The sequence below is a fragment of the Meleagris gallopavo genome, chromosome 9 (assembly GCF_000146605.3).
Source record: "Meleagris gallopavo isolate NT-WF06-2002-E0010 breed Aviagen turkey brand Nicholas breeding stock chromosome 9, Turkey_5.1, whole genome shotgun sequence".
Lineage (NCBI taxonomy): Eukaryota > Metazoa > Chordata > Aves > Galliformes > Phasianidae > Meleagris > Meleagris gallopavo.
In genome coordinates, this window is record NC_015019.2 from 878525 (window position 1) to 903502 (window position 24978).

The window sequence follows — 24978 nt, forward strand, 5'->3', positions numbered from 1 at the left end:
AGCCGCAGCCGGTTCCGTTGGCTCCAGCAGAGCGGCCCGGCCCCGCCGTACCAAGCCGGCTCCAGCAGCTCCGCGGTTGCCGCACGCTCCGCCCGGCGCGGGGCGGGACGAGGACGGTCTGGCTGCGCAGCGCCGGGCGGAGCCTCGGGGCCGGACGGTGAGGAGCCCCTATCGGCGTTGGGGCGGTCTGCTTGGGGTCCCGAGGGCCGAAGGGCGGTGGGTTGTGCCCCGAATGATTCGTTATCCAAGCAGGAGGTAACCCGACAGCCGCAGTCAGTCCGGTGCCGTCCCTCCTTGGCTGTTCTGCCTTTGCCTCGCGTACCGCCCAATTATTACACTTTCCCCCAGCTCCTCTGAACGCATATATAAAATGTGGTTTGTGTGCCCCGGTGGCCGAGAAGGACAGTGCGTTCCTAGGGTGCATTATAAGGAGTGCGGCCAGCAGGTCAAGGGAGGTGATCCTCCCCTCTGCTCTGCCCTGGTCAGGTCTCACCTGCAGTACTGCATCCAGTTCTCGGTTCCCAGGTACAAAAAAGACAGGGATGTCCTGGAGAGAGTCCAGCAGAAGGCCACAAAGGTGATACAGGGCCTGGAGCGTCTCCCCCATGAGGAAAGGCTGAGGGAACTGGGTCTGTTCAGCCTTGAGAACAGAAGACTGAGAGGGGATCTTATTAACGTTTATAAATATCTTAAGTGTGGGAGTCAAAGAGACATGGCCAACCTCTTTTCAGCAGCCTGTGGGGACAGGACGAGGGGAAATGGCCATAAACTTGAGCATAGGAAGATATGCACCAATATGCAAAGGAACTTCTTCGTGGTAAGGGTGATGGAGCACTGGAACAGGCTGCCCAGGGAGGTTGTGGATTCTTCTTCCCTGGAGATATTCAAGACCCAGCTGGATGCCTACCTGTGCAGCCTGCTGCAGGGAGCCTGCTTTGCAGTGGGTTGGACTCGATGATCTCTAGAGATCCCTTCCAGCCCCTACAATTCTGTGATTCTGTGATAAAATTATGACACCCTAACAAAGCATCAAACACCACTACCGCCATCCTAGCTGCACCACCAACCTCCCTACCACCCCTCACCATAACCTAGAAACTTCAGATTAAACTGCTGCCCAAACCAAAGGCCTTCAGAGCCTTAAATAAGAGTTAAACTCCCAGTTTCCAACACATGCTAAAGCCAACAGGACATTAACCTGGATCTTCTGAATGCAAACCATCTGGATGTGGTGCTCAGGGATGTTATTTAGCAGTGGGTTGTTAGAGTTAGGGTAGTATGGTTGGGTTGAGCTTGGACTTGATGATCTTTAAGGTCTTTTCCAACCTGAGCAATTCTATGATTCTATGCTTTGCTCTCTCCAACTCCCAGAGATGAGGTTGTAGTGAGGTGAGGGTTGGCCTCTTCTCCCAGGTAACAGCGATAGGATGAGAGGTGGTGGCCTCAAGATGCACCAGGGGAGGTTCAGGTTGGATATTAGGGAAAGCTTCTCTGAAAGAGCGGTGCTGCATTGGCTCAGCTGCCCAGGGAGTGGTGGGGTCACTGTCTCGGGAGGTGCTCCAGAGCATTGGGGATGTGGCACTGAGGGATGTGGTTATGAGCATGGTGGGATGGGTTGGGGTTGGACTTGGGGATCTGAGAGGTCTTCTCCAATCTTAACGATTCTATGAACCCCAGTGAACCTCTTGTGTTCTGATTATAACTCAGAGAGCAGAGCCTCAGGTGAAGTCTGAACTTTATGTGGGGGAGGGAAATTCAGTCTGGGAGAATCTTTAAAATCATCTGAAAGGAAGAGGAAAGTGGTTCTGCTCCTGGCCCTTCCACAATGCTTCGGGGTTCCTGGAGTTTTGGAGGCTTCTTTGAGCTGCGCTCCATCAAGGCACCAGAATTTCTTTCAGTGTAGCCATGCCACTTCTCTCGGAATTCCCCAGGTCACCTCACTCCATATTTACCCTAAAAAACACAAGGAGCCCAAGGAGCACCTCCTCCCTGCTGCCTTGTGCTGGGACAGCGGGCATTGCAGAGCTGTGACCCAGCAAACACAGCTCCTTCAGAACAGGAGCACCAGGGGGTGTGCAATGTGCACACATACGTGAGGCAGCAGAGGAGGAGCAGGATCAGCACGGTGATGGGGAAGACGTACAGGACGGCTATGGGGAAGTTCTCAGCGAAGTGAGACCACACGTCACCCAGGTAATCCTCCACCCAGGACCGACGGACACCTGAGAAGAGACACGTCTTTGTGAGGAAGAGAGCAGAGAAACACCAGTAATATCAGTGCATTTTTCCTGGGTTTGAGCGTATTTTGAAGCAGGATCAGGGCCTTCTTCCCCCATGTTGCTGTGCAGAGGTGCTGCACAAAGCACTGCAGTGTACTTACGCTGGATCACCTGGCTGGAGCCTTTCCTGTCCCGTGCACGAAGGAGGGGAACCTTCATGATAACCTTCCATGTGTTATCCAAGTATCTCCCCTGGTGGTCTGCCAGCCTCATCCTCTGCATCACCCCGCCCAGCTGGGGGGTGGTTTTGTGCTTGGAGACGTGTTGGCAGAATAAGGCGGTCAGCACGGCGATCAGGAACAAGACAGCTCGCAGGACCATGGCCTCACACAGCTGAGCAGTGACTTTCAGTTGGGCCCTGAGTCTTGGTCTTTGTCTGCAGGGCTACTTGGGAGGACGGCTGTAAAATCAGAGCGCTATGAGAAAATAACAAATTTGGTTGAGGGCCTTGAGAAGTGCCCTGATAGCATGCAGCACCCACAGATGTGCTCAGGAGGTTGGAGGGCTCTGCTGGGACTGCCCTCCTCCAAGCCCTGCTCAGCTGGCCTGGAGGCATCTGCAGAGCACATGGGACAAGGCAGAGCACTTTGCACTGCTCCAGTCCTTCCTCTGCACAAAAACATCTGTGGGTTGGGGAAAGCTACAGTGCAGCTGAGAGTTGCATCGCGCCAGGAGGAAATGGCATCTGGTTTCCATTCCTCACAAGATAAACGTCAAGAGACACTTCCAGTAATGGATGCCAGAGCTTGGCAGGCTCTGGCACAGCTCCCTGCAGCCCCATCCCAGCTCTCTCACTGTGTGCTGGGCGGCTGGAGAACATCCTGAGGGCTGTCCAGCAAAAGCTGCTTGGTTGCCCATAGAGGCTTCAGCTGTTTCCTCTTTGAAAAGTGATCCGGAGAAGGCCCTGTTGTGGGCAGCATTTCTTCTCATCTAATCCTATGTCACCAGACATCTGTGCAGAGCAGCTTGTCTCTGGAGGCAGGAAGCTGGGCATCCAATGGTGGGGCCAGGGACCATGTTCCCATCATACAGAGCAGCCAGTCCTGCTGCTATAGGACTGCATCTGAGCCTGCTTCTGGGAGGGCATTTAAGCTTCAGCTGATCAGGTTCAGCCTGGCCTACTGAGATAGCTGTGGATAGAACTATGCTTCCTTGACAAGGGCCTGATGCAGCAGGTTCTGCCTTGCTGTGCTGAAGGAAAGACCTTTCACCGGGTCCCCTGGTGGGAATGCTCCCTGTTGAGAAGCTTATGGTCCCAGCTCCTCCCTTCAGGCCTGCTCACACCAGGCAGTGTCTGCTTCCATATGTGCTTGATTACTGTCAGAATGCAATTAAGCCAAAGGGTAATTACACCTCATGTCTGGGGCTGTAATGTAATCATTACAGGAGCAAAGGCTCCTTGTGCAGCAATGCATGAGGAGGATGCGTGGGGTTTTCAGCAGCGCTTCCATCAAAACATCAGCTTCTGATCTCCACTGGTTTGGGGACTGCCGGGCCCCTTCCCTCCCCCAGCACTCACACACTCACAGGGGGAGGACAGGCACAGCCTCTGGCACAATGTAGGCAACGCTGCCGCTGCAGAGAGGTAGGCACCCCAAAAGCCATGGCCACCACCTGCCCCACAATGCTCCGGACCTTTCTGAGGTAGTATCATTCCAGAAGGTTCACACCAACTGAAAACTCCCTGAGCACTGCTGGGACAGGAGATGTCCACCAGCAGGTAATAAGGAGGGGGAGAACTATCCATGGGGCTGTGAGCATGGGAAGGGGGCTGAAGCCCACAGAGCCCTATGGAGAGGAGCTGCCGCTGTGTACCTGCCCTGCGATGCTGCGAGGAGCTGAGTCCTACTGGGGCTGGGGCAGGCTTTGTGGGCATCTCCTCCTGAAATAGAGCTGCAGAAAGGATGAGAAGCAGGCAGAGGCCCTTCTGGGGCCTCCGGGAATGGATTCAGTGCTGGGGACAGAGCAGTGCTGTCAGATTGACTGCTTACTAGTGTGGGAAGAGGGGTGTGAGACCAGTTTTCCAGCTGGCACCATCTGACCAGAACCTTCCTGTGTTCCCCAGTGCTGGGCATACTGGCATGGGCAATGTCCAACCAAAGCCACCAATGCACCAACAGAGCTCTTCCAGTCAGAAACAAGGAGAACATTGCTGCAGCCAGCCCTAAAAAGCCCCAGGGTGGTATCTAGCCATGTCAGCACAGCATAGGAAGGAGATTAAGGGAACTGAGGGCCAAAGCCCAGTGCTGAGCTGAGTTGTGCAAGCACTGCCTCCAGGCAAGGCATCCGGATCCCCACTGGTTGTGAAATGTGCTCTGGGGAGGGGAGTGGGGCCTCTGCCCCCAGCCCTTATCTTTGCCACTGCCTCCTCCAGGGCTGTGCTGGTGGAAAACAAAGCTGAGGATAGCTGGGGCTCATTATTTAATTACCGGCTGCTGGTAATGCTGACTGAGCCCCTGGGGACTCCAAGGTTGGAGAAGAGGAGAAAGTGCAGAGATACTGGAAAATTACTGTTTAATTCTTCAGCATTACGTCTGACTACACGGCATGGGGTAGATGAGGAGCAGGAAGAGAATGATGATAAACAGTCCGCCCTGTCAGCAGGAGCCATTAGCACAGCAATGGGAGCAGAGAAACCTCTGCTGATGCCACCAGCACCTCCTGGACACACAGGGCCAGCTCCGGCCCCAGTGAGAGTTCAGTGTCCTGCTGGATGTGGGTCCGTGGGCCAGCACTGCCCATCAGTACTCCTGCTGGGTGTCACAGCCAAGGAACTCTATCCGCAGGGCGATGTGGTTGTGCCAGTGGCGGGGGTGTATCCTCACATAGCGGGCAAAGAGCGGTGGCTCCAGGCTGTTCAGCACTGTGGAGGTGTAATCTCTGTTTGCCTTGAAAATCTGGAAAGGAGAGAGGAGTCTGTGGGGTGCTGGTTGCTTTGGTGAGCTCTGGTGCAGAGAGCCCGTGGCTTGAGGGCACAACCAACATGGACAAGAGCCTCTTGTGAACTCTTTAGAGTGGAACAAAGCACAGCTTGGTTAGCTGCTGTTACAAAAATGCTGTGGGCATGTTTGCTGCCCCAGAGATGCTGCAGTTCTGCCTACCTTCTCTTTGCCATCATGCAGGACTGGGCTCCAGTGGACACCATCCTGGCTGCTGGAAACAGCAAACTCCTTCACAAACATGTGAGTGAAGACAGACTTGGCACCTTGGGTTATGATTGCAGTCACCTTCTTGGTTGCTTCAAAGTCCACCTGCAACCACTCACTGGGGCTGTTGCTCTGAGGAAAGACACATTGCCTTTACCCTTCAGCATCACCACCAGCAGCAATGAGAAAAAAAATCCTAGCAGCTGAAGCCAAGCTGACCCTGCATGCCACCCTGGGCTTCACCCACCCCATCAGGGTTAGAGCTGCTGGGGGCAACCTGTCTGCATCTGGTATGTGTGGCTGAACCACTACTCAAGGTGCCCTGGCCAGGAGAGGAGTGAGCACCCAGCCTGCCTGTTTCATGCCCCGGCTGCCTGCCTGGGGTCTCCTTGCTGGGCTACCTCTGGTCTCCATGCATTGCTCCTTCCCTGCAGGTTCAGGCGGGCCTGGGAGGGTGACCAGCTGGAGAAGATGTTGGAGCTGTAGGATGACGCGGAGATGCGCTGGTCAGGGATCCCTTTGCTCTCCATTCCCAGGGCCATGGAGCAGCCTGGAAGAGAGAAGCAACTTGTCAGAAGGGATAACAGACACCCATCATGGAAATGTATCCTAGCTGCACGCTCCTCCCTCTGCCCTCCACACACTTTCCTGCTCACAGCATCTCCTGTGCTTTGAAGCACCATCGCTGTGCTGCTCAGTGCCTTTGCAGCATGGCTCTGGCTGGGCAGTGACAAATGACACCTGCCACTCCTCCCACCTTCTCTTCTCCCTGGAGATTTTATCTAGGGGGAATCTGGAGTATTTGTCTGTCTGCCAGGACAAACTCGTTTCAAGGGGAAGGATGACTGGAGACACACTGGACACGCATAAACTGGAGTGCAAGTGCATCTGCCTGCTGTGGGTGCCATCACAGAGCTGCTACCTGTAAGGACCTGCCTTGCTCTGTGCAAAGCTAAAGAAAGGGTCTCCGAGCAAAAAGCCAATAGCACATCTCTCTGCTTGTTCCCTGTTCCCCAGGCTGAGGCACCTTCTCAGCTATCAGCTCAGTTGCTGCCCAAAGTTTCCTGTGCTTCAGGACAAAGTGGTGAGGGCCCTACTGCCCTGCTTTTGCTACTGCTATCTCTAAAGACACAAAGCCATTTTTCCAGCTTGGCTCCCCCAGCACCATCTCCTGCCAACTCCTTCCTATCTGAGGGGACTTGAAACATGGGGAATCCCAAATCTGAGCACTCAGCAGAGCCATCTGGATCAGCCCCCAGCACCGGTGCTGGGTGTCCCAGGTGGGACTTACTGTTCAGGTCGCAACCAATGAGCTCCATGCGCAGCGTGGTGCGGATGCTGTAGTGAGTGGGGCTGATGCGGATGTAACGGGCTATGATCGGAGGGTTGAAGCGATTTTCTTTCACTGTGGTTGCATCCACGTTTGCAAAGAACATCTGCAGGGAAGGGGTTAAAAAGGGGCTGTTGTGTCGGTGGAAAGAGCTAGACAGGACAAGGATCAGCATGGACAAGATCATTTCGGTCTGGCGCTTCTGTATCTTATCACCATCCTTACAAGAGAACAACAGCTCAGGGAATATTTTGAAGTGTGACTCAGACCAAAGAAATGTGAATGGGGCAAATCAGGGCAAACCACTGAAGAATGGAGGGGGAGAAACTCAGGGCCTATGCAAATGAACTTTCTATATATTCACCAAGTTGTTGTTTCGGTTTTTTTTAATCAGTTCTGGTACTGATCCCTGCTCACCATCTGCGTGCTGGTTGTGTTGCCCTTGTATTTCTTCCACCTTTGCCCATCAAGGCTGTAGAAGACAACAAACTGAGAGACATAGAGACTGGAGAGCTTTTGTCGAGCCCCTTGGGTCTTTATGCCATGAATGATCTTGAGGTGTAAAAGGTCCACCTGGGAATGAAATTAGGGTTCAATTCTGATGGCCGTATGTGGGTCCTTCTGCGGGCTGCACCAGACAGTGTGTGCTCTGGCACTGTCCCCAGCAGTACCCATGGCCACAGAACCCCTCTCACCTGGATCCAGGGGTTGCCTTCACCGGTGCTCCACGCGTTGATGGAGCCGGAGTTGTGCAGCCTGGCCAGCTTAGGGGCCCATGGCCCTGCAAGGAGAGTGCACAGGGATGAGGAGCAGGAAGTGGTGAGCTGCCCACCTGCAGGATGAGCCCTGAGTATCGCCCTGCTGAGAGGTCAGCAGCTTCAAGCAGGGTGACACGGCCCTGGTGCAATGGGGAGGCACCTTCAGGTCCCAGGTGGGACCCTGACGTGGGCATGGATGGAGGGGACTTGCTCAAGTCCAGCTTTGACCATGCTTGTGTTGTGCGTGCTGAATCAGACCCAGCCCCAACAACCACACCAAACTCACCTTCCTGCCCTGATGCCGTGATCTGGGAGTCTGCAATGTAGCCCGAGGCCATGCCCAGGGCATTCTGGCAATCTGCAGGCAAACAAGGAGAAAAACAGGGATGGCTGGTTGATAGAGGCCACAGCAAAGGTCCCATCATCAATCTCTGGCCATGCTAGTGCTGCTCTTCCATCCCTGAGCCCATGACCTCCTGTCCCCATGTCTCTATTTCCCAGCAATGCTGACAAGTGGCTCCTCCTTACACCTGTGTCTCACCCCTGGGCCTTTTTGTTGCTAGGCAGCATCTTTAAAAAACAAATATCACGTTGCTAAAGGGAAACCTGCCTAACACTCTCTCTTCTGCTCTGCTGAGCACAGAGCTGCTTGCCTCTTGTAATAGCTCTTATTATTAGCATCTTGTCACATCTTGGCATCACTGCTGCATGGCAAATGCTTCTGGGGAAAAACATGCATTTTGAAATCTTAAGCAGATTTTTAAGTTATGGAAATGTTTTCTGGCTGACATTTACTGCTCCTTTAGGAAGAGGAGAGGGGCTGTCACAGTGTGATAAAGCACCAGCCTCGTTAACTGCTTCCCCCTGCATTATTTACAGAGAGAGAGAAATGTGTTGTTCTGGAGGAAGTGGAGCCAGAGGTTTCCTGTGCACTTAGCAGTTGCTCTCAGGGAAGTTTCCATCAGAGCGACTTGCCATCGGGCAGCATTGCACTCTGTGCCTCAGTTTACCTCTTGGCACGTGCTCTGGGAGAAAATATTTGCAGCCAAATAAAGACGGTCTCCCACCTTCACCCCAAACAGACCTCTGCCAGGGATGTGTTATAGTTGGCAAGGGCTGAAGTCAAAATATGAATTGAACGAGAACTCAGGGAATGCTGCCTGGACAACCCATGGGGACAGGGAGCTGCTCTGGGCACAAAGGGGTCACTCACCCTGGTTGTACACGAGGAAGAGGGCACTCATTCCAGCCTGCAGGTGCTCCCCCACTTTGCACTCCACCCGCCAGATCCCAGCGTGTGAGGGATGCATCTCCACCGTCCCAAAGACACCTGGCCAGGAATGGAGAGCAGAGCAGAAGGGATTAACCAGCCATAGCACAATGCAGTGGTGCCAAATGCTGTGCAAACGCAGAGCCTGACTCTGTCGGACTCATTCCCCATCCTTGCTGTCCCTCAGCACATCCAAACAGGTGCAGACATGAAGCCATGCAGCCGGGGTGTGCATGACATGCTGCGTCTCACCAGGATAAAGATTGTAGACTCCCATGCGATACTCCTGGCTCGTCCTGACGCTGAAGATCTGCCCGTGAAAGTGGACAGAATGGATATCTTCAGTGCTGCCCATGTTCAGGAGGTGCCAGCGGATCCGCTGCTGCTGAGCCATCACCAGTCCAGGCAGAGTGTCCCCCACGTAGCCGTTGATGGCTGGGGAAGGCAGCGGTCAGGAATGGCCTGGAACCCTTGAGCCTTTCCACCCCAATGTGTCGTGGGATGGAAAGGGTAAGGTCCAGGTCCTCACCATGGAAGGAATGGTTTCTCCTAAAGTCAGGGTTGTCCAGCTGGATGCGGCACGGCGGGCGGCAGTTCCTCCTCATGTTTTCTGCGAAGTACCAGCTCCTGGTCTCATCAAAGATGGTGAAGAGCAGGGAGAACTCCTGCACGGCCAGCTGCCGCTTGAAAGCAGAGTTCAACACCCCACGGCGGCAGATGATCAGCGGCCCAATGAGGCCCGAGTGCAAATCCTTCTCCTGCAAGACAAATTTGTGTTGGAGTGGGATGTGGCAACCCTGGGCAATCTGATCTACTGCTTGATCTAGCGGTTCGCAACCTTGCCTGTGGCAGAGAGGTTGAAACTTGATGATCCTTGGGGTCTCTTCCAACCCCAGCTATTCTATGATTCTATGATCCTATAGTTCTATGAAAGTGATGGTCCTGACCTGGTTTCTAACCCATACACAGGACATGGCATGAGGAGTGCCACTTTCTGCAGCACGTTCAAGGGAAACGGTATCCCAAGTGTCCAATGCAAGTGTCCAACTTTGCTCCACTTGCATTGGAACCCAGGGACAAAATTCAACTAAATTGTAAGCTTATGGGGCTCCAGAATGCAAATTCCTACAAGTTTCAAAGAAAAGGCACAACTAAGGGGTGGGGGAAGGGAAGGGAAGGGAAGGGAAGGGAAGGGAAGGGAAGCGAAAGATGGCGTAAGTTTGTCACTATACTAGCCAGCTGAGAATCTACACACCCACCAGCTGTTCTAAGCACAGCACCATAGGAAAAGCCTTGACCCCACACACAGAGCCCAGACATGCTGCCCACAGTTCTCCACCCACCAGGTCCACATTGGAGAGGTAAGCCCAGGCCTTGCAGTCGAACTCCTGTGTGGTGGGAGCCATCTGGGGCAGCACCTTCCAGGAGTACTCGCGCAGCTCACCGGGCTGCACCGCTTCACCTCCCTGCAGCTCCTCGTAGCCTTGCAGTGAGGAGTGGAAGGAGAAGGGCCGTGAGGCCAGGTTCTTGAACTTGACCTGCACCGGAGGGGATGGGAAGCAAAAGCTCATTAGCCTTTTTACAATCCCTTTACCCTAAAGGATCCCACCACTCAGTGAGCAGAGCCAACCAAGGGGAGCGGTCAGGGTTTATAGGAAGAACTCACCATGATGGTATCTTCAACTTCTGCCCTGATGTACGGCCCGAGGATGCCCAAGTGTTCGTCCAGCTCTCCCCGCATCGCCGGCTGAGTGAAGGAATCATCCAAGTACTCTCGGAAGATCACCTTGCGGTACTGCCGGAGAGGTTTCCTCCTGCCGCTCATGGGGTCCCTGCAGGAGTGATTGGAGTTAAACAGTTAAGGTGACTCTGTCCTCAGGGCACAGCTACGTGCTGAGCAATCACACACACACACCTATGCTGAGTAATCTGGCAGTGAGGGGAGCAGATCTGCTCTACTGACAGAGCCTAGCACATCGCTGAGCCATTTGCAAAGAGGCTCAAGGACTCTGAAGGTATCAAACTTCTTACTGGGATGCAGGCTGGGAGCATCCTTCCCCTAGGCTACCTGACTGGGTCACATAGTCACAGGCCTGAACTCCTGGCAGTCCCAAGCTGCTGACTACATACAGAGCCGTGCCATGCAGTGCTAAGGGAACACATGAGAGGCAGCAACACTTACGTGGCTTTTAGAAAGTGCTGGGGTCTCTGGTTCCCATACTCCCATATCACCTCCATTGCAGCAATGAAATATTGTCGTATCTGCCCCTGGAAGGAGCGTGGGTCATGCTCATTTTCCTCATAGATGTCAAAATCCTGCTCTGTTTCGCTATAGTCATCATAATCTGTGATGTTGGATTCTGACATCAAGAGGCTAGAGAGGGTCTTGTTGTTCAGGCTGTCCCCATGTTCTGTTGCATGGTTCCTCTTCCCCACTGTGCTGCCACTTTCCCCATCCTCCTCAGGCTCTTCCACTCTCCCAGTTTCTCCAGGGACATTTTTCCTGCCAAGCACCAGTTGTCCATCTGAACTGGCCTGCACATGTTTGTCTGGTATCTCAACAGTGCTATGGTTGAATGCAGGGCTGCTCAAAGGCAGGGAAGTGTTCTCCTTAGGAGCCACTTTTGTAGGGATTTCATTAGGGTTTTGCCCAGAGGTGCTCTCAGACACAGTGTCCTTTGTGGTGTTGGCTTCCAGGTGCTGGGGACTGAACCAGGCCCTCTCTCGATATGGTTGCTCCACAGCATTTGTCTCCTCCTCCAACTGGCTTCTCCCCTCTGCCTGCTTGTCCCTCAGATCCCCCCAGGCAGCTCCTCCACTTGGCTGCATGGGAGCCAAAGCTGGGCTCTGCAAGCCCACAGCATGCCTTGCTGCCTCTGGTGAGGCTGGGTCCCAGTTTGAGGCCACATCCCTAGCATTGTTACCATCTTGCAGCGCTGAGCTGCTGTCTGCCATCACTGCCTGGCTCTGCAGTGCTGTCTGTGTGGGGAGCGAGCTGCTTTGCTGATCCTGCTCTGCTCCATTACCCACAGAAAGGGACTCCCTGCTGCCAGAAGTGGGGCTGGGAAGACCCAGACCATGCTCAAAGCCTCTGCTCTGCAGGGACCTGGCTTGTCGGGGTCTCCAGCCGGGGACACCCATGCTCAGTGCATTTGGGGATTGCCTTGTGTCATTGGGCACAAGGTTTGATTCAGGCAGGACAAGGCTACCTGTCCCTGGCAACTCCTTAGTGGCTATAGCATCCTGAAACACTGCCTCCAGGATTAACTCATCCCTTTCTTCTGTTGTTAAGTATCTGGAAGGCTCCAGGTCATTGCTGTATGCAAAGGTGCCTTTGGCTTCTTCCATGCTGCTGTTTGCAGGCAAGGAGTTCTTCATGTCTGTAAGGATTTGTTCTTGTACAGGTTGTAGGTCTGAGAAAGAAACATTTTCCCCTCCCAAAGATTCATTAAAACTTTGTGAAACCACTTTGTGAGGTCTTTTATTCAGTCTGGCATCTAACTCATTGGAGGTATGATTGCTTTCTGCATTGTGGCTGTGAGAAGTTCTGATGTCCTCTGTCCTGGCTGAGGGTCCCAAAGGGCTGTCCGGTGTGAAGGAGGAGTTAGGGTCGCTGCCTAACGTTGGTCCTGTATTGCTTGCCTCCCTTGACTCATGGAGATTTAAGGGCATTACATCAGCACCCTCTGAAGATGTGACTTGAAGTCCCAGACTGCGCTCCAGGTCATCCTGTTGAAATGAGCTCCTGGTGCCTTGAAGAGGGCCTTTGCCAGCAGCAAACTCAGTTGAGTTCCACAGATCATTTGTGTGAGCTGTTGGTTTTTGAGTCTCTGTTTCCAGCATCTGTAATGTACTACCAGCCTGGATCACTGCTGCTTTTACTGGCTCCTGTACTTCTAAGACATTTGTCACCTTCTTTTCCACCATAGCATCTTCTGGAGCTGGCTTACTTTGGTGCAGACCTTCTCTTGAGTTCACAGTGCCATGGACTTCTCCACTGGTGTATTTTCCAGACGGGAGTGCCCCAGCACCTTGGTCCTGGCTGATGGCTTTTGACAGTTCTTCTTCATCTGCCAGGAAGGACTCATATGACACTACGTCATAGTGGGTCTCTGGCAGAGGGGAGGTGGAAATATCACCTGCACGTGGGCTCTCTGGAAATGCTGACGTGCCATTGGAAGAGGGTCCAGAATTCGTGCCATTGTGTGGGAGGGCCCCATGGCTGGGTTCTGTCAAGCACAATGCTGGCTTCCTTGTCTCATTTTTGGAAGAGGTGACGTTGTTGGGCTGCTCGCTCACACATGGCCTAAGCTTGTTCTTCCTCTTAGAGAAACCCCTGGGTTGGAACTCAAAGGCTTCCTCTGCGTAATCCTCATACTCTTCCTCATCAGGACTTCCCTCAAGCTGGCACTGAGTGACCGTGAACTTGGCGTGCATCCCTCGGTCTCTGAAATCAGGATTCATGCACCCCAGTGTCCAAATGCCTGTCTCAGGGGAAGACAAGAGGACACCATCAGCCCTCACAATGAGGAATCAGAAGAGAATCAAATAGATTATTAGATAGAATTATAAAGGTTGGAAAACACCACAACGATCATCTAGTCCAACCATCAACCCACCACAACCCATCCCTTGACAGTGTGACCCTCATTTTCAGGCCACCTCTAGGCCATGCCAGTGATCTCACAGACCCCAGAGGATCTTGGAGCCATCAGGACTGCAGGTGACATCAGAAATGAACAAGCACCATCAGCAGGGCTGGTGTTTCCTGCCACAAGGCCTGATGAGAAGTGATGCACTGAGAACGCACAGCACCCCCGGGATGATGACAGCACAGCCATCACCGTGATCCGCCCCCGAAGATGCGATGGTGCCTGCAGATACACTTCTCCCCCAGACACAGTCATCTCATCTCTCTTACTCAAAGAGAAAGCAATGAAAGGCTGTGCTTCGCTCACACCCCCGCCGAGCAGCATGCAATAACGCAGCTCTGACGCTGGAGAGAGCTGTCATCTGCTGTTGGCCTTCCTCAGATCAGCAGAGCTCGGATGGATGCAGTGTTTGGCTGTGACTTAGCTTGGCGCAGCACTCGTGAGCAGCGTGCAGCCACACGGTAAAGCAGCCTGCTTCCTCCATTGGTAAGGAAATGGTTAACGGCACCACTTTGCAAATGCCGAGGGGAAAAGAAAAGCTGAGCAGGGGGAAATTATCAAACCCCAAAGTAATCAAACTCCCAAATCTTTCCTTGGACTGTTCTTGCAAAGTGGTGTGGGTAAATGAGATGCCATGAGCAGCACTGGAGGAATCTGATCACTGCCTTTCACTTTGCTGCTCCAGCAGCTGTGCATCCCTCTGCTTTTGGGGCTACCAAAACATGGCCAGGTCCCAGCAGCCAGCAGGGACCTGGCTGAAAGTGCTCCGTCCACCCTGCTGGGATGGTTTGTAGAACAGCCCGTGTTACTCACCTGGCTTTTCCACACTCATGAAAACAGTTTCTCCAGAAAATGGGAAAAGGGTGAGCATGTCCTCAAAGACCATGTTGCGCTTGAATGTGTTTCCAGAGAAGAAAACTGAGAGGAAATCTGTCTGGGCCCCAACACTCAGCACGTACCAGTACACGACTTCGTGCAGACAGAGCTGCAGTTGCAGGTTGTCAAAGACAAAGCCGTTAATAGCTGAAAGAGAGCATGGGGTGAGAGGTTCATCAAGACCTGGGGCTGCCATGCAGCTTCCCTTTCCCTGGGGCGGGGAGCAGCTGGGGTCTCCCTGCTTTGCACTCACTGTGCATCACGTTGGAGGCATAAAACTGGGGGTCCTGCCTATCCACATGGGCTGCATCGCTGCAGAACCGCCTGATGTTCTCCTCCAGGTACCAACTGCGGTTCTCATCGAAGACAGAAAACAGCACCAGCCTCATGTCGTCCGACATTATCTGGGAGCAGAGAGGGAAGGGGATGCTGCTGGTCCATCCAAATCAGCCCCAGAGTGCGGTCTGAACAGATCAGCCCCTTGGTCTGGGTGCATGGGGAGCATGCTTTACACTAGGGTGGGATCCGGGATTGGAAAGAAGGAAGGAGTGAGGAAGGCAGAGGGTTGGAACTGATGTTAGGGTTGAAGACAACAGGACAGTCACATTTGGTTTTACCAAAGTATTTCTCCCCTCAGCGTTATTTCAGCCTGTTAAAGTGACAAAGCACCAGCTTGCTAAGGCAATGGGATGCTCTCTCTGCCACACTCGGAGGGAGTACCCACCTGATTTCCTCTCTGGTCCATGGATTTCTTGAAGCAGATCAGGAGGGGCCCAATAAGGCCTGAGGCTGTGTCTTGCACCGGGTTGATGGAGCTGTAGTAGAAGCGGGTGAGGCAGCGAGGATCCGCCTGCGTTGGCCCATCTTCTGTTGTGATGCTCCACCTGTAGGTGAAGGACTCACCAGGGGCAATGGGAATGTCCTTCACATCCTTCTCTGCCAACACACAGCCAAGGGCAGATCTGTTAGCTCTGGGCTGCTCCTCCAGAGATATCCCACTTCATAAAAGAGCTCAGAAAGGTTTCTGGATGGCACAAGTTGCATAGAAAATTTCTCAAGCCCAGGGCCAACTCAGGATCAACCTTGGGTCAAATGAGGATGGAGATCCATGTGCCTGACTTTGAAAGCCCTTGAGACTCTCAGAAACTGGAAAGTTTGTCTGGTCTCTGAGCAGACCAGGGGAAGTTGAAGATGAAGATGGATCTGGAGGTCCCAAGCACTTGGATGGATGGGTTAGTTGGGCAGCTCATCTTAACATGGGCTGCAGAAAGCTCTCTTGGCCCAGGAAAATGGCATTGATCAACTGATGTCCTGAATTCCCATGACCTGCTTACAGCCTTACCTTGTGAGGCCTTCATGGCATGGTAGGGGTTTACGCTGGTGAGGCCATGAGGGTAGATGTTGTATGGTCGGCTGGCTAGATTCCTGAACACGATCTGAAACAAAGACAGTCATTGGGGATGTTGAGCTCTGTCTGGATACTGGGAGCCCCGTGTAGGGGTGAAGTTCTGGACCCCGGTGCACTGGGATTGGTATCTGCCAGCACCTAAAAGGAGCCTGGATATGTGCAGGACCACAAAGCAGGAGGCAGGATAGAAGAAATGACTGCTTTTCTACCAATCTGCTCTGCCCATCTTTCCAGGAGGTACCCACTTGTTGCACATTTTGGAAGGGCATGAAAATGTCAGGTTTATAAGGCAGGTTACTATCTTTAGTCTAACTTTCCATATGAGACAGAAGGGCTCTGTCAATCCAGGAGGCCCCAGAGGACCAGGGCACAGCACACACAGCAGGCAACAGCCTCAAAGCACTCCCCACTTCCCTGCATGAAGCCCTTCATTTACTTCCCTAAATAGCTCTCTTAGGGCTTTGCCAAAGGTGTTACCTTTACCTCCATGCCCACAAACACGCAGGGGCAGGGAGCAGCAATGCAAAGCTCTTGGAAAGCTCCCAGTAGCAAGGAAAAGCTGTTAGGAGGAAGAGCACCCTTTCCAATCTCTGCATGGAAAGCAATTTCTCTTACCTTAAACTGATCTCCAACCTCACCCTTTAGGACAGGCCCCAGAATTCCCTGGCCTGGTTGGGATGACACCTTGCGCTTCTTGAAGGTTGCATCCTCATACTCCACAAACATCACTTTCTTATACTTTGAACCGATCCGCTGTGGGCCAGCCTCCAGGAACAGTCTGCTGATGTTTCTGAAGGCAAGAAGGAGCAAACAACCACATGCAGGATGCTGCCAGAACCTCATCAAGACCTCCACCTCCCAAGGACCAGCTGCCCAGGACCTGTTGGTGCATGGAGTGGGACACCCATCCCTGCAATCGCACCACACACTGCTGGGGAATAACATTGCAAGTGATACTCAATGGCACTGCAGGAGCCCCAGGGCCGGTGCATCACCTCTTCTTCTTTCTTAGAAGAAATTTTTCCTAATATCCAACCTAAACCTTCCCTGCACGACGTAAGGCCATGGGCTCTTGTTCTATTTTGTTCTACCTAGATGCTCTCATTCCTACAGGACACCCCCGTGCCTTAGAGGAGTGTCCAGTGCTTCTTCTATGGAGAAAACCTCAGCTAGGCTGCTGTGCAGGGAAGGAAAAGAAACTTCTGGGGTGAAGGGGAAGAGCTGGCAGGGCTGCCTCCCTGAGGAGCAGCCCCATGGCCACAGGAGCTCACTCTCACCTATCCAGAGACGGTGGCTTCACGGGGGCATAGTCCCAGTCCATTTCTTCTGCTGCGATGTAGTGGGTCCACGTCACAGGATCCTTCTTGGCGAAAGAGCGCACCTGGATGACATGATAACCTTCCTCCTCTTCTTCTTCAGGTTCATCCATGTACTCCAGTTCGTCTGAGGGCTGTCCCATCTTCTGTTGGAGCTCGTCTGGGCACTCTTCTACCTTCACAACAGCCTCCATGCCAGCTGGGTAGGAAGGGTCATGTTGACTTACCTGCATCGGTAAGTCCCAGGCCCTGCTGGGAGATGATCTCTCCACTACTATCTCCATCAAATGTACCATCACATGGTCAACCATGCCATCCTGGACAGGGACCAGGTTGCATGTCAATAGAACATGGCTGAACAGGAATGGCCTTGGAGATACAGCACTGCACAGAGACCAGCCAGTCCCCTGAGCTTCTTTTCCCCTAAGCCCTGAGGTTACCTTGCTGATGGGATGGCATTTGGCAGAATATCCGAAATGAGCCAGCTGTTCCTGGCATGGTCTGGGCTGTGAGATACGTGGCAGGGGAGATCTCTAGGCTGCTGAGACGGTGGCCCCTCACCAGGAACGTGTGGCCTTCGAAGAAGATGGAGTGGACTTCTGGCCCAGTGCCCAAGGCAATGACGTGCCAATGGACCTGCTTCTTGTGGCACAGCGTGAGACCTGCCAGGGGGAAGGACAGCACTCAGCAGTCATCTCCATGTCCCTAAACCTAGCCCTAACCCCACACTCTTGGTGTCAAGGATGCAGAGCCTGATTCTGAGAAGCATGGAGCTGGGAAATGGGATATATTTGTCTGATCGTAGCACTGGCAATCCTGATGCTCCAACAGGACAGCTGAGACAAGGCTCCATCATGTCTTCAGCAGAATTTAAATACCCCAGAAAGGGCAGAGAGAGGTCACTAGGATTGTTTGAAGGCTGGAGAAAATTCCTTCCTCTGAGAGATTCAAAGAGCTCAGCACACTTAGGAAATGGGAGAAAAAATAACTTGTAAAAGGATTCTCCTGGAGAGAAATCACTGTTTGCCAAAGAGCTCAGTAATCTCATGGGGAAGGGAATAATGAGAATGAGTTCCTGGAAGCTGAAGCCAAACAAAGTCAATCAGAGTCAAACACTTTGTTTTAGCTCTGAGCACCATAAGTGACTGGAATAGATCCCAACAGCCAGAGGAGGGACAGAGTGGAGGCTCTGTCGTGAGGCCACCAGCTCTCTGTTGTCACCTCTCCATCGTGATCTGCCCATCAGCTGGGGGCTGCTGGTGAAGGTGAGCACCTTCATGAGGGGAAGACCATGAGGTCTGCTCAGCTCTGAAGTTCCATGTGTCCATGATGCCAGGGAATGCAGGGGAGTTTTGCTTTTGCCTTTTATTGGAGAAAGGCCAGATCCAGGTGGGAGGTTTCAGGGAAGGGTTCATCAGGGAGTGATTGCTGATGGTAATGTGTCTCCTGATGATATTTCCCAGTTTCCCTTGGAGATTCTTCACTACCAGGCAGCTCTAGATCTTCTTGATTGTTGGACTAGATGATCTTAGTGGTTTTTTCCAACCTGAATGATTCTGTGATTCTATTATTCTTCCAGAAGAACTCCAGAAACTGCTGTTTCCTACATTCACTGAGACCACAGACAGCCTTTGCTTTCCCTTGATAGAAACTTTCCAAACCCTACAGAGGTGCTACCAGAGCCAGGCCAGTGAGAGCTGTATCCTGTCCTCTGTGCTACCCCCAGCCTAGCTCATAGGGCTATAAGAGATGAAACTTCGCCACCAGTGCCACTCCTGGAGAAATCCAAGGAGGTCAGCTGCACTTGGAACACACATAGCAGGTCTTGCTTCACTTTAACTGGGCAAGGTAAAGAAGATGAGATGTGATGGTCTCTCTGCTATTTTAAGTGCCACCTTCCCCCTTTGTCCCCAGCACAGCAGGGCTCACCGGGCAGTGAACTGTTGATGTAACCATTGATGGTATGCAGCTCTGTCCTGCTGTGGGCTGGGGAGTTGGGCTCCGAGTACCAGCTTTTCCCTATGGAGAGAGGAGGATGTAGTTAGCTCTTGCTTGAGAAAAATGCAACCTTCCCACCGTGGTGAGGCAGCCTGAAAGCCAAAATCCAGGGGGGTGAGGTGCTTGATGGAAGTTCATAGCAGGCCTGGCCATGGTTTTGCTTGAGCGTGGCAGTGAGCACTGCACACAACAAGACGTTACTCCTTCAGCCCAGAGAAGGGAATGAGTGGTGGGTGCAAGTTTGGAGCATGGAGGAAGGAGATGTAGGAGCTCAGTATAGGAGCCAAATGGCTGCACCTACATCGTGGCCAAAGCATATGCCCCAGAGCAGGCTGAATGCAGGTGACACCAATGTGCTCGGCTCACTTAGCTTAGTTACCTTCATCAAACACTGCAAAGAGCATCACGAGGTCTTGCTGCATGTTCTGCACCCCATCTCTCACCAGGGTCCCTGCAACAGGACATGGGATGGGTCTCTTTACAAGTCAACAAGTACCATGCCCATCTCCCATGGGAAGTCGCTTTCTGCCCTCCAAGAACTGTTAAATCAAGACCAGGCGGTCCCCAAGCCCTGTGGCTGTGCAGTAGCTTCCCCCAGCAGGCTCTAAAAGGTCACTCTGCCTTGCCTTCCCCTCACTGGCTCTCACATCACTTAGTCACCTGGAAGAGCCCGTTTCATCCGTTTCATCCATCCCCTTCATCATCCCCATTGTCTGCACTGCTTGTCTAGACATCGCTCTGTCAGTGGAGGAATTGCTTGTGGCGAGTCATTGGGCTGCAGACAGCACATGGGAGCTGACTCGCACCCCACAGGTGCTCATTCCTCTCTGGTGACTACAGAGGGGTCTGGACGACTACCTATGGGAGACTGCTCAGCCGTAGAGGGCCAATCCCATGCCAAGTTCACTTTTTTTGGCGCCCTAAAGAGTGTTAACAGTCGAGACGTCATCTCCGTGTTCATCAGGACACAGGACAGGCACAGATAGTGTGGCTGAGGCAGTGCCCCGGGTGTTCTGCCTCTCCCCTTGCTGATAAAACTTCCTTTAGGTCTTCCAACTAAATCCTGTTTGGCAAAGTGCCTTGGCTGGCAATAAATGATTATAGCTTGGTGAAGATCAGAAGGAAAGACAAACATTTACGCTTCCATAGAAATTCACCTTATGAATAAATGAGGTTCAACTACAGGTCAAGATTTCATCTCTAGTCTAAAATCTCACAAGGAAAAGAAGTAACCAGGTTCTCTCCAGCAAGGAAATCTGAGTGTTTGTCTACCACACCAGTAAGGGACTCTTTGGGGAAAGGGCCGAACCCCCAAAGTGCTGCCGTTGAGCACAGCTCACTGACCCACTGCCACACAGCCTCTGGAAGGCATCTTTGGTTTTTGTGCCTCTCAGTTCAGGATTGTACCTGGCCCATCCCCATCCCGTGCTGCCCTTACCAGGCCGGCACACAAGCAGGGCTCCAATCAGACCAGAGTTGGTGTCCTTCACGCTGTTGACATTGGAGGAGTAGGAGTGGGTCAGGCACTGGGAGTCGCCATCTGTGGGGCCTTGGTTCTGCTGGATTTCCCAGATGTAGGTGTGCGTCTTCCCTGGATCCACTCTGTCACCCTCCTGCTCTGGCTGGCTGGCCTCATCCTCATACCCTGCACCTGCAGCCAGAAGAACAGTCTGATTTCTCCAAAGCATCCTCCCCAACGCAAAGAGCCTACAGAAGTGCTTCTTCCCCACCCCAAGCCCTCAGCTAGCCCAACTTCTGCAGGCAGTGGCTGGTTTCAGGGCAGTGAGCAGAGCTGTGCTTGTTGGGGCATATACACCACCTGCCCCAGTGCTGGAGGATACATGGTCCTACTGGTCCTAAGCATCCAATCTTAGGTTTAACCACATACTACCACATAGTCGATACAGGCTTGCCTTGGGCTGAGCACTGTCTTGCTATTCCCCAAGCTAAGCCAACTCTGTGCCAGCCCGTTCTCTTGGAGTAGGTGGGCAGCAGGGTCATAGAATCATAGAACAGCTTGGGTTGGAAGAGCCCTCAGTGATCATCTAGTTCCATGCTGGTGAGGGACGTGCCCCCTCCTGGGAGGCAGGCACAGAGCAGGAGGTGCAGCACATGGCTATCGCCCAACTTACCTTCTGACGCCTTCCAGTAGGACACCCCAACAGCATGGAGGTTGTAGGGGTGGGATGCCAGGTTCTTAAAGGTGATGACCACTGTGTCATAGACTTCTGCACGGATGGTGGGACCCAGGAGACCTGGAGGGGAAAAATGATGAGGTCAAGCAGCAGGGCTGGCATAACCACCCATGGGCCCTGAGGTCCTGTTGCTGGATGAGGAGCTGATGGCCTTCACCAGCATCCACCATGAGTCTGGCCACTGGGCTCACCACACTGTAGGTGTTTCTTACCCATCCACGCCGGCTTGGGCTTGGGCTGTGTGAAGGATGCGTCGAGGTACTCCACAAACACTGCCTTCCTGTACCTTGGGAGGGTACCGGGCATAGTAGGCTGTGGTCCCTGGGGCCCTGACACACTGCAGGAGGAAGGAAAAGCTGAGTATACGGACCAGCTGCAGCCATCCTCTTCCTCCCTTTCCCGCCTGGGATTGCTCACTGTCGCATCCTTTCTGTTTGCTGACAACCACAGGTGTGTTTGGAAAGGATATTTTCTCAGCTCACAGATGCCGACGTGGCAGTGATTAATGTCGTGGCATTCATCACAGGGGAAGAAGACACAGTGGTGCATGGCACAGTGCCATACAGGGCTGCTCTGCTCCACAGCTCCCCGTGCTCTGTACATCCCCAGAACCTGTATGTGTGCCATTTTCCTTCCTCCTCAGCTTCCCCCAGAAAAACTGCAGGGCAACATCCCCACATGCCTTTCTTTTCTCCCCAAAGTGGCATTTCCAGCCAGACCCTGAGAAAACACTCCTTGGAGCTGGAGGATGAAGGATGCCTGAGTGTACTTCACACTCCACTTATCTCCACTGGCCACTTTCGATCTGTAAGCAGCTTAGCAAATTCATTTTCCAGAAGGAGTCCAGCACGTTGATCAGGATAACAAAGCCGCTCCTCTCTCCAGGGATTTCAGAGGCTGCTTATCAGCCCCAGCCCCAGCACCGAGCCCATTTCCAGTAAGCGGACAGACCGCCTCCAGCTCTGCTTTGTTTGGAGCAAAGACCAGGTGGTGTTCTCTTCCCACTGAAGAAACAGCAAGGTCTGAGCGCAGGCAGCAGTTCCCTGCCTGACTATTCCTCGAGGGGAAGAGGAAGGAGCCAGAATGACTCAGAAACTGAGGACAGCGCAGTGCGCTCGCCCCCACACTGCTGTCGGGAGACCCTTCCTTGCCCATCCCGGGGCTGGATCCTCTATCTCTCAGAAAGCCCAGCACGGAACTCTCTCTGAGATCTGAGGCTCCAGGGTTCAGCACGGGGTCCCAGCCAGGGTGACAGAACCACTGCACGGACCGAAAGGGCCATTCTCAGCACAGCGACGTGTGGCCGGAGTGCTTTGGCAGCTCCCTGCACTTCGGTCCCCGCCGACTTCCTACCCCGGGGCGGCCGAGGAGCAGAGAGGTTCCTGGCTCGGCCGAGCGGCATTGTTAGCAGCACTATCTCTGGGAGCCAGGAGACGGCCAAAGGCAACACCCCGTGCTGCCGGAGCGCTCAGACAGGTCGGTGCTACGTGGCCGGCAGCGCAGAGCCGGAGCTGGGACCCCCGGGGCCACTGTGCTTGTGCTTGAGAGGAAGAGGAGAAATGGAACTCGTTGGGAAGGTGAAAGCAGCTCAGCCTGGTGGGTCGCAGCAACAGCAGGTGTCCTCCTGGAGGTGCACTCCCAGGGATGCTATGGAGTGCTGATCCCATGAGGGAGAAGCAGTGGAGTGAGAGATATGCGGGGCACAGCTCAGAGGCACGTGGCTCTTCTTTGTGCGCCCTTTCTCTGCACTTTGGGTATTTTCCTGTGTCCTCTCCATCTCTCATTGGTGGGGAAAGACTCATGCCTGGGAGCGGCTTGCGGCTGTACAGAGGTGTTGGTGGAGCAACATGGGGCAGAGCCCCCTACCACCCACAGCTTTGGCTTCCCATCAGCTCCAAGCACTCGTCCCATCAGTATCACACAAGCAAACAGTGCAGATACCAGCTTGACCCCCCACAGCACCTCCGAGGGGTACTGATGGACCCACCTGGTGCATCTCTCAGCTCCACTCCCCACCCCAGGCTCAGAGAGCCCATCCAGTGAGAGGACACACAGCATTCTGTCTCCAAATACCACCATCTCAATGCTCAAACAACATAACAGCCACTTCTTCCCACTGCAAAGCACTCAGGCAAAGCCACCATGCCTTCCTCCCTCCTCTCGCTGCATACCAACACCTTTTTATGCCCCAACACTCGAAATTCTATTCATTCCCTAAAAGAAAAAGCCTCAGCCCCAGCAATGCAGTGCAGGCAGAGATTAAGAGCTAGAAGGTGGGGACAGGCGCAGCACAGAGCCTTCATGCTGTGAGCTGCAGCGTGGGAAGAAGCAGAGGAGAATGGAGTTCCACCTCTGCTTCTATCTCCCCAAAGCAGCTGAGATACAGAGCAGGGGAGAGAGAAAGTGCAGCTGGAAAGGCAGCTCCCAGCTCCCAGCACATCACAAGCACAAGGTGTTAAAGCAAAGCAGGGCAGGTCTGTGCTCCCCCTGCAGCTTTATCCATCCCAGGTGGGATAAAGGGATGGCACTTAGGGGTTTCCTGCTCTGTCGCATGTATACCCACCCAGACCCAGCAACATGTAAGCCAGTAGCCCTGTGTAGAATGGCAACAGAAAGAGCTTTACCCCACAGGTGCCTGCAGTGTGGAGAGCAGCTGGCTGTGCACGTAGTCCCAGGTGGTCTCCACGGCCCCAATGTAGTACCTCCTGACCTCACTGATGCCCTCCCTGAGCAGGGAGAGGAGCACGAGGCAGCGCAGGGCTCCCAGCAGCATCGTGGAGTGCAGAGAGCCAAGTGGTGAAATGTTCATCCAACAGCTGGAATCTGCAGAAGGTGATCCCGAGGCGGCACCCGCAGCGCTCCGTCAGCGTGCTGGAGCCGTTCCCAAAGGCATCAGGGGGAGAATCACAGCGCGGGTTAACGGAGCGTGTGAGCACAGCCTCTCCCTCTCTTCCTCCAGGGTGGCAGTGACAGGAGGAGAGGAAAAAACAAAGGGAAAGGGAGGGTAAACACGACGCGGAGCTCGGCCACAGGACCCAGCTGGCTCCACGTCCTGGCCCGCAGCCGGCAGCGAGGTGAGGAAAGGGAGGGTTGCAGAGGAAGGGAGATTTAGGTGCGGTCTCTGCTTAGTTTCACCTTCTTTCTCACCGCATGGGGCAGAGAGGAGAGTGGGTTTGGGGCTGTGGGCCGTGTGTGCCCCGTGGGTCAGTGTGGGTCAGGCATCCCAAGGGACTGGCAGCTGCCTCCTGGGCCTGTAAGCCCCCGGTGCTCAAGGAAAAGGCAATTTAGGGCAAGATCCCAAATGGCAATTTAAGGTTTGCCATTAGGATGCAGCTCTAGGTGACTTGTTGCTGAGAAGCAGCAGTGGCCCCCGTGTCCTGCAGACAGCAGGTGAGGGATGCTCATGTTCATGCAGCAACATGGGTGTCTCTTTGTCCCCTGGGCAATGATTTGGCCCCGTAACCTCACCTTGAGCCACGTGGGAGGGAAATGATGGGGAGACACCCGGGATACCCCTCCCAGAAGCTCCTCTCCCTCTGCTCTGTTCCCAGAATCCCACAGAAAAGCTGGAAGATGAGGAACAACGCTCTGTGCCATCCTGGCAACTGTGGGATAAGAGAGGTGGGAAGCACCCTATAAATCACTGCAGGGTAAGAGGAAAGCAAGGGCAGCCCCAGCACTGCAGAAACATCTGTGGGATGGCTCTGAGATCAGGCTGGTGTTTGGGCATGCAGATGGGGGTGATGGAGC

The 24978-nt window shown here is 53.6% G+C and overlaps 1 protein-coding gene and 2 long non-coding RNA genes across 3 annotated transcripts; 2 read left to right on the forward strand and 1 right to left on the reverse strand.

Moving 5' to 3' along the window:
* Positions 1-3918: 3918 nt before the first annotated feature.
* On the forward strand, positions 3919-6710 carry LOC109369009. The gene is made up of 3 exons (XR_002117563.2): positions 3919-3999; positions 5402-5461; positions 5860-6710. It is a non-coding gene; the product is annotated as an uncharacterized LOC109369009 (long non-coding RNA).
* On the reverse strand, positions 4777-24127 carry F8 (coagulation factor VIII). Its single transcript, XM_010715010.3, has 26 exons — positions 23853-24127; positions 21441-21565; positions 21166-21288; positions 20472-20684; positions 19413-19484; positions 18965-19054; positions 17476-17697; positions 16997-17234; positions 16335-16509; positions 15654-15747; positions 15036-15247; positions 14565-14715; positions 14249-14458; positions 10966-13267; positions 10450-10615; positions 10127-10321; positions 9313-9541; positions 9036-9218; positions 8727-8843; positions 7800-7871; positions 7451-7536; positions 7173-7328; positions 6717-6861; positions 5827-5975; positions 5381-5557; positions 4777-5176 (listed from the first exon to the last, which is right to left on the reverse strand). The coding sequence occupies exons 1-26, from the start codon at positions 24035-24037 to the stop codon at positions 5021-5023; spliced, it is 6243 nt and encodes a 2080-aa protein (XP_010713312.1). The 5' UTR covers positions 24038-24127; the 3' UTR covers positions 4777-5020.
* On the forward strand, positions 21150-24978 carry LOC109369010. The gene is made up of 3 exons (XR_004160599.1): positions 21150-21236; positions 24188-24302; positions 24780-24978. It is a non-coding gene; the product is annotated as an uncharacterized LOC109369010 (long non-coding RNA).